This window comes from Pteropus vampyrus, unplaced genomic scaffold (assembly GCF_000151845.1).
Source record: "Pteropus vampyrus isolate Shadow unplaced genomic scaffold, Pvam_2.0 Scaffold253, whole genome shotgun sequence".
Classification (NCBI taxonomy): Eukaryota; Metazoa; Chordata; class Mammalia; order Chiroptera; family Pteropodidae; genus Pteropus; species Pteropus vampyrus.
This window is the reverse complement of record NW_011889034.1, coordinates 1,252,073-1,261,117: the sequence shown is the minus strand read 5'-3', so window position 1 is coordinate 1,261,117 and position 9,045 is coordinate 1,252,073. Positions and strand designations below refer to the sequence as shown.

Below are 9,045 nucleotides of genomic sequence, written 5' to 3'. Positions count from 1 at the left end.
GAAACCGAAGTTCAGAAATGAAACACGCAAACCATCTGCTCCTTTACCCTGAGACCGGGCAACTAAAGCGCGGATTCCACTTGGCCAACTTCGAGGTGACATCAAGAAAGCGACACCACCAACCAAGGCCACACTGGAGGTTTTCCAGGCACAGCGTCGATGCCTGGAAGACGCCAGCCCCCAGAGGCCGGAGACCCAGGTCTGGGAGCAGGGTGGGCACCCCAGGCCGGGAGGGAGGCCCCACAGCCCCTTTCCTCCCCTCAGTACAGCGCACGGGCCCGCGACGGACGGCAGCAGCTGTGACACCCAGCAGGGAGGGACCAGCCCATCAGATGACACAGGTGTGGCTCAGTGTGGAGCTGGCCGACAGCAGCTGTGGGGGCCCCAGGCCCTCAGGCTCGGGAACTGGGCATGGGTCGCAAGGCCTCGAAGCACCGAGTCCAGTGAAAAGGGCCTGGCGCTCTGGCCCGTCCCCCTGCAGTGTGTTTGTGAGCCCACACTGAGGCGCAAAGGCTGAGGGCAAGCCTGTGTCACCGTGAGCATGGGGGGGACACCCAAGGAGAGCTGAGCTGCCCCAGCTGGGGCCCCACTGGGACCCACAACGCCACAGGCACCATGACGCGGGCGCATACCTGCGTTTACTCAGGTGCAGTGGAAACATCCGTATGCAGCGCCCCCACCAGCTACGGTGCCGCGCCTCAGCGCAGGGCAGGCTCACAACCCTGAACAGACGTGGGACCACTCGCTCGTCTACAGTGTGAACGGGTGACAGCTGCACAGGCACCTTGTCTGGACAACGTGGGAGCCTGATGACAGAGCCTCCCGGCTGCCCGTGCTCCAGAACAGATGCGGGGCGGTGGGGCACGGGGCGTGGGTGACACACACAAGGCAAGTGGCGGGACGCCCTCTGCAGGTGGGGCCGGGCCCCATGTCCACCGCCTCCCCAAGAGCTGGCCCCGCCTGGAAGCCCACTGATCCACCTTTTATTTCAAGTAATGACACAGTGTCAAAGTCTGGGTTTACTGATTTCATGGTTTAAAGATTGTTTAAAAAAAAACAAAAAACAGCCCTTTTCCTTGGACAGCACTGGTGACAGACACACTTCTGCAGCCGGCACCTAAATATTTGAACTCGTACTACAAAGCCGCCACTTACAAAGTCGGTGCGGAGCCGCTCTCTGCGAGGATGAGTCTGGGGTGCTGCTGGACGGTGATGGGAGAGCTGGAGCCTGACCCTGAGCTTGCGGATGAGACACTAGGTGGGCGCATCTCAGAGAGACAGTCGGGAGCAGAACCCACTTGGAGTGGCAGCTGGTGAATGTGGGCGTCGCCGGTGACGGGGGGGTCCACGATACCACACGTGAGGATGTGTGAGAGGCTGCAGTCGTCGCAGGCACACCTGAATGGGGAGTAAGGACAGTTGCCGAGGCGGCCAGAGCGTGTGAGACCCGCGCTGCGGCCCGCTGTGCCTCCCGGCACGGGCTCACCGTCTCCGGTAGCTGCAGTTGGGACAGTCGGGCAGGCTCAGCCGGGACGACAGCACGTGCCTCATGGCGTCCGTGAAGCTGTTCTCACCAGTGACCACTTTCTTATTTGTTAACTAGGCAGGAAATGCAAAACACAACAGGTTGATTTTGCAAGACACGGCTCCCATCACGTGGTGTGTATTTTTCAGTAATTATGATAACACATTTCATGCTCATTTAGAAACCAATGGTCGCAGCTTCCTAAAGTGGGCCAGGGCCAGGAATGAGGCAGCAGACCTGGAGTGCGCAGGAGACATGGGGTCGGGCCACACACAGGCCAGGGACCAGGGCGCCAACGGGCTTCCTCACCAGCAATGCTCTGTCACACCCCACATGGCAGATGCCTAGCCTTGACCCCGAACCTGCCGTGTGCTCGGTTCTTGCTGGGCACCAGCGGCACAGAGATAGCCTCTGCCCCCAAGGAGCTGTGTCAAGAGGCATTCATGAGGCACGACAGGCCTGGGTGGTCAGCAGGCAGGTGGGAAGGAGCGTGGCCGTGAGGAGGCTGGCCGGAGAGGACGGCAGCGGCAGACGGGATGGGCAGGAGCTGCGATGAGGGAGGGCGCCTAAGCCCCCGACCGACGAGGAAGCATCTGATGTCAGAGAAGGAGCCTGCCGGCTGCTCTGCGAGGGGATGGGTGGACAGCAGCCGTGCGGGAGCTGGGGGCGGGCGAGGGGGCCGCAGTGCAGTGCCCTGTCTGCCTGCGGCGCCCGGAGACCATGGGAGTGAGGAGGCAGGCGCAGGCGTGGCGGCCAAGGCCAGGGCCCACGTCTGAGGCCGGCCTGAGGCCGAGGGGCTGAGAGAGATAGAGAATGCAGCACGTAGATGAGCCTGCTCGAGGGGAGGCCGGAGCCATCGGCCACGCTGAAGGCGCAGCCCCGGCGCGGCATTGGGAGGGGTGTCTGAGGGGAGCCGGCCGGGTACCAGCCCTGTGACCGCACTGTGTCGCCCTCGAGCGTGAAGACGGCACTGCCCGCCCAGGAGACTGCTGGGCGGCTGTGGGCTGGAGCGGGTCACGTGGAATGCACAGCCTTTCCTGAGGGATGCGCAGGGGAATGCGGGCTCCTCTGGGCTCGGAGTGTGGGTGCAGGGCCTGCGTGCGGCCACTCGCTCTGCAGTCGCCCGCTTCCATTCCCTCAAACTGCCCCTCCTACCACGGCCTCACCTGCTCCTCCAGGAAGCGCCGGTGTTTAAGAAGCTCCCAGTCGTCCGTCAGTGTGCGCTGTTTGGTTTTCACTGTCATCTAGCAAGAGGACATAAAAACACAAAACCTTAGCGCCAGCATGAGCTACCCAGGACACTTCCGCGGGGAGACTGTTTGAACGACACACAAGAAACGTCACCTGCAAACAAGAGAAGGTTCACCTGACTTTCTATCTCAGCATCCTGCTCAATTTACTCAAATCATCGCAGAGATGAGTTCACGTTAACAAGAGAAGCTGAGATGTCAGAGCTGAAACTGTCAACAGAGGAAATGGGTAGTTCCCACTTGCTGAATGCCCGTTATGTGCCCTGCATGCGCTGGAGATAAAAATGAAGATGACGGTGTGTGTGAGGGGCTCAGGTCCAGAGGAGCCGCAAGCAGGCAAACAGACGGCGTGGATGGCCCCCCAGGATGTCACGCGGCGTGAAACAGGCCGACAGGAGGAGCAGAGCCTGCGCGGGGCACCTGCGTGAGGCCCTGGGGGAGCCGAGCTGCTGTTTAATGGGCAGAGGGTCAGTTTGGCGGGACGGGGGTCCTGGAGACGGCGGTGGGATGGTCACAGCACTGCGCACGCACACGATGCCACTGAGCTGCGCACTTTTTCCTAAGTACACTGTACCCAGATATGGTTAAGATGGTAAACGTTATGACCTGTGCGTTTACCACGAGTAAAACAAAACAAGAAACTAAAAATAGGCCCCAGACTCTGTCCTACTTGGGAGAGGAGGCTATGAAAAGGTTAAATCTTGATGTTTACCTAAAAGTAGTCTTATACTTATCAAAAACTTAAAAGTAACCACTAAAAGGATAGAAACGGGAACCATATTTTATAAAATAGTAGGAGAAAATGGGAGGATGAATATATTCAATCCTAAAGGCAAGAAAATATAACAAAAATCCTCTAAAACAAGTCAAAAATAATTTCAAAGAATAAAACCCACACATTTGAGGAGAATTTTAAATAGTTTCAACTATTAGAGAAAAAAATCAAAGTTGAAATTGGTCTGTTTAGAAATAATTCACAATAAAAGCCCCACGAATCAAATTTTATGAGATGTGCCCAACACGTGGGAAAAAAAGTATAGGTTTAAATGCATTAGAGAACAGAACAGAACAAAATAGAACAAAAAAAGACTGAGACGTATGCATTTAATGTAAGAAGCCAAAAGAACAAAACAAGAAACCAATAAGGTGGGAAGGAACCGAAGGTAACACCGGCCAGTACAGGGAACACGAAGAAGCAAATGTGGTCACTGAACCCGCGACTTGGTTCCCCAGCCCTGTCTGCAACTGAACAGGGAGAGGGCACCGCAGAAGCGGTGGGGTGGGAGGACCCGCGACACGGGCAAGTCTTCTGAGCCACCAGAGAAAACGCTTGTACAACTCACACTCCCCGCATCCAGACTGGGGCTGCCGCCAGGGGCTCCGGGCTACTCTGTGTGGCCTGCGCAATGTCTGAAAGCTGGGTCGCCCTGAAGAAGCTTTGAGGTTTCACCTAGCAGTGCCAGCTGCTGGCTTCTCTCGACATGTCAGCAGCTCCATGGCACCCCTCCGAAACAGTGGGGCGATAGGCACACCGCCGCCTGCGCCCTGCGGCCCCCACGCCGAGGACAGGGCTCTTCCTTCGGAGGAGAAAGCGCTCTCTCCAAAGTGTGACAGAGAGAGGCCCTCACAGCCGCCATGCCGCCCCTGTTCACTGCCTCCCCTAAGCACAAGCGCGGGACCCTCCACCTGAATGACAAGGGCGAGTTCCTGGGCAAATACCAAATTGTGAAGCTCACACGTGAAGCCGAGAACCCAACACAGAGCACCAAACGTAACGTGAGCTGAACAGGGGATGGAGAGCGACCTTCCTTGTTCTTCCCCGCCACAGAAACGAACCAGGCCCCTCTACCGAGTCCTCGTGCAACAGAAAATCTAAGCTGTTCCTGCAAACTGAACGAACATGGCAAGTGTCTCAATTCATCCTCTGAGACTAGCAGTAACTTCACACAAAACGGACAAGACCTCAAAGACGAAAACTCCACAATGCCTCGGAATACAGATGCAAAAATCCGAAATAAAGCAGCAGGTAATCAAATCTAAAAATGGATTAAAAAATAATATAATCGAGTAGGGTTTACTCCCAGGAATGCAAGGATGTCTCAAAATTAGGAAATCGAATCTCGATTCTTTCAGAAATATATAAAATAAGAAAAAACATACAAATTCAATATCCTTTTTTTTTTTTTAAACAAAAATAACCTTATAAATAAGCTCAAAAAAGGAAACTTCTTTAATTTGCTAGAAAGTATCCAGTCTGCAGGCGGGCATCAAGGTGAAACGCGCAAACTCCCCTGAAGCCAGGAGCTGAACGTGGATGCCGTGAGCAACGCTGCCACTTGTGACGAACTTCGAAAACGCTGAAGTTGAGACGCTGGAGATGAGACCAAAACGGTCCTTATCTGCAGAAGACACCATGGTCTCCCGGCAGCTTAGGGCGAGCAGCTCGAGACCTACTGCAGCGCAGACGGAGCTTGGCGAGGCGGCTGGACGCGACGCGGCCCGGCTTTGCCACACGCACCAGCACGGACGTTGGGGAGTCTATTCGCCATGAAGATGCCACTCACCCCAGACCCCAAACCACAGAATACCCAGGTGCAGACTCGGGAAGACGTGCAGAAACTACGAAGCCGTCATCCAGGACACAAAAGACGACGACCAGAACAGCGTGCGATCGGCACACCCCGGGCTGGGAGGGCCCCGCTGGCCTCCTACAAGGAGCTGGCAGCAGCGCATGTTTAGGGAATGAATTGAACAGAGGCGGCGGGCTGGGGTGCCATCTGGAAGCCCCGCTCCGTGTCACCTGCGAGGCTCCGGCTGATCAGGCATCCCTGCCCTTCAGGCCCCACCTAACCCTGGAGCCCTGCTTCCCTGTCCTCCACCATTCTGAACGTCACCTGCCCGACACAACCGTCTGTGTCTACACTCCCTCTCTGGCAGATCAGGAACGGAGAGAGTGGGCGCTGAGGATCCCGCTCGTCCGTGCACCCCAGGCTCTGAAGGGCAGGGTGCTCCGTAAACGCTTACAGAAACGACAGGACTCGGCAGCCCCCAAGGCCCCAGAGGCTCCCGCAGGCCTCACGGTCTGGCGGCGGTCTCACCTGCTCGTCCACGTAGGCGTCGATCCTCTTCTGGCACTCCAGCCACTCCCCGGCCACCCTGCGCAGCTCCTCCTCCGAGCGCTGGAAGCGCTGCAGCAAGGCGCCGTACGTGTCCTCGCCGCAGCTGTCGTGCGTCGTGGTCCCCAGCCTACGGAGAGAGGCCCTTCAGCCCAGGAAGCGGTCCGGGGGCTCGGGGCCAGCCACCGGAGGTTGCTGCTGTTCGTCGCCTCCCCTCCCCACAGGGCAAATGGCACGCTACTGGACACTAAGTTCGTTTGCAAGCCACCCAGAACAGAATCTGGCATAGAGAAGCTCAAAGAAGTAACAGCTCCTAAGAAAAGAATCAGTGGTGACTGTCGCCGCTCCCAAAAGACGCAGCCCTGGGACCGGCTCACGCAGTGAGGGTGGCCAGCTATGCCCCGATGACACGCGCCGACCCAGAGAGAGAGGCGTCTGACGGCCAACGCCGCCTGGACCTGCTCTTCCAGTCAAGTCAACCAGAGAATCCGATTCAAACGAAGAAACATAATTATACTGTCATCCATCCCACGTTACATCTCGTCAAGAAAGATAGTAAGATGGCAAATGAGAATATAGACAGAAAAGACATACACACGGCTAAACAATGAGACGCCTACGCTTCCGAGAAAGGAGACGTGGAGCCGGGGGCCGGCCTGGGAGAGGGAGGCGCCTGGGTCGACGCGCAGGCTCTCGTCAGACACCATTTGCTTTCTTAACGTCTAAACGTAGCAACGTTTAAAGCAACCAAAGTGACTGCGATGCAGACCTGCCGACAGAATTCCAGAGTCAGAGCCGGCTCTAAGGCTGTCTCCACCACGAGAAACCAAAGTCCTCAAGACACAGAGGCCAGAGACGCTCGGAGGCTCCTGTGGGCACCACACACCACCTGGGGACAGTCTTCTGTCCCCCCGCAGAGCACTCCTGCTCCTGCGACCGTCCTCATCAGGACTGACGTCCGCTCTTCACGCAAACCGCCTCCTCCTCCGTGCAGCCACCTGCCCCACTGACCGCCTCAGAAACTGGGAGGCTAGAGGCCCAGGCAAAGGTCGTGTGCGCTCCTCACCCCGCTCCTACTGGACCGTGATGCAGATCCTACTGTGTGCCGACGGACGGCAAAGCCTGCAGGGGTCCCGGGCCACTCTGGTGAGGCCAGAGGAACCCAGTCGGTAGGCACAGTAGCGGAGCTGGCCTGGAGTCCCAAAGAAACAGGACGCAGGCAGCGTCCTCAGGGTCAAACAACAATGGCTCGGAAAACAGCTCTCTCTCTAAAAGTTAACTCTGCAAAAGCACGAAAGCGTCATGGAAAGCTATTCAAGCTAATCCCTGTTACAAATCAGATGTGTGAGACAAGTGATCAGGAGAATGAAAATCAGTTTCAGTTTATTTAACGAGCCTAATTAAAATCTTCCCTAACAGTTGATATTATACGTTTAAATAAAAACTAACTTAAGTCATAGTGCCTAATGTCCACCACGGCAAACAGGCAGACACTGAGGCTCCCAGTCTCGCCGCGGGGACGGACGCGGAGTGTGACGGGAGCCTGTGGGCCTGCCGCCAGTTTGCAGGTGGCAGAGGTGGAGGCGGATGCTCCGTGAGTGGGGGCTGCAGGACCAAGACTTGGACATCGCTACGTGACAAACGGCTCTGGGTCTTCAACAGGTAAGTTGTAAGGGAAAAGGGGCTGGGGTATGGGGTCTGCAGATTAAGGAATCTCAAAAGACCTCGGCAAAAAGGAGGGGTAGAGGTCACTGGTTAACGCTGACAGTCTCTGTTTGCAGTGACGAAAGGTTCTGGAAATAGACACCGGTGATGGTGGCCACACTGTGAACATAGTAATGCTACTGAATTATACACTTAAAAGTGGCTAAAACTGCAAGTTCTAGAATATATTTTTTACTATAATTTTAGAAAATTAATCGTGTAATATACCAACAGCCTTTGAATTGTATACCCTAAATGAATGAGCTGTACGGTAGTGAATTACATCTCAATAAAGCTGTTAAAAAGAGAGAAATAGCTTTCATAAACTAAAAGCCAGGCAAGACTGTAGCCGCGCACTCGAGCGGCAGGACGGTCAGTAGAGGGCAGGCACGCGGCGGCCGTGCGCGCGGGCTTGGCTGGTGCCTACTGCTAAGAGTTCATCAAGCCATACATCTGCTTACTGCACTTTCCTTTATCTGGATTTACTTTACAATAAAGTTAAACAAATATGGAACAGAGACAAAGCATCCATACTAACTCCGGCTATGGATTTCATGTGCTACAGAGGCAGCCACTGCCTCAGGAGGCGGCGTTTGCGTATAACTCGCTGCAGAACTTTTCTTTGTTACGTGAACATTTACACCAGAAGCTCAAATGTGGCTGATTCTCGGTCCGACTGGGATCTGCAGGGACGGTGACAGCACCGCCTCTCCTGGGGAACGTGCCGTGTCCCTTTTTCCCCTGCCATCTGCGGCGGGACCCCAGCGCTGGCACTGCAGACGGACATGCTGTGACCGAGAGTCTGACCATCCGAAACGAGCGCGTCAGAAATCCGAAACGGGCACAGGAGAACAAGGAGCTTTATGACACGTTTAAGGTTTCTGTCGCCCACCCACAGTTTGATAGGCTCGTCAAACTCACTGACGCACCAGAAAAGGAAAAAACCACACTGAATACCCTGGATTCTCACTGTAAGAACCCCTTCCCACCAAGACGCACGTTTCTTTAAAACGCAGTGCTCATGCTGGATGTGAACGTAGCAACTAGAGACAAAACCAGGTTATGCGTCTCGAACTCATGGCTTCCAGCACTGTCCTGACCCCTCCCTCCGTGAGGGGCGCAGCTGGGACGTCCGGTCTCCTTGCACCCAGCACGACACCTAACGGACACTTTCGAGTGGACACAGCAGGGAAAGGGTGCGGGTCAGGAACCGACCAGAGCACAGGCCACACTTGAGTGACACTGCTCTGATCTCATCTCCACCGTGCTTCATGAATGGCTTGTAAGGTTATTCTTTCCCCGGATGTGAGGGTGTGAAGCGGGAACAGTCAAGAACCCTCAGACAGGATTTCGGAAGACAGAAAATAAGGACTGGGTTAATACATGGGTTTCGAGAAGGAAAAAGGTGACTGGTGTGTACGTAAGTCAGCTATGACGATAATTTATTTAT

The 9,045-nt window shown here is 55.5% G+C and overlaps 1 protein-coding gene across 1 annotated transcript in view; it reads right to left on the bottom strand.

Annotated features, from left to right (window-relative positions):
* Positions 1 to 9,045, bottom strand: part of FAM193A (family with sequence similarity 193 member A) — a 69,670-nt gene that overhangs the window by 28,282 nt on the left and 32,343 nt on the right. The window contains exons 7-10 of the mRNA XM_011374716.2: positions 5,874 to 6,036; positions 2,692 to 2,769; positions 1,487 to 1,599; positions 1,156 to 1,398 (exon numbers count right to left, since the gene is read on the bottom strand). Of these exons, the coding sequence (XP_011373018.1) occupies positions 1,156 to 1,398; positions 1,487 to 1,599; positions 2,692 to 2,769; positions 5,874 to 6,036 (597 nt within the window). The remainder of the gene's footprint in view (positions 1 to 1,155; positions 1,399 to 1,486; positions 1,600 to 2,691; positions 2,770 to 5,873; positions 6,037 to 9,045) is intronic.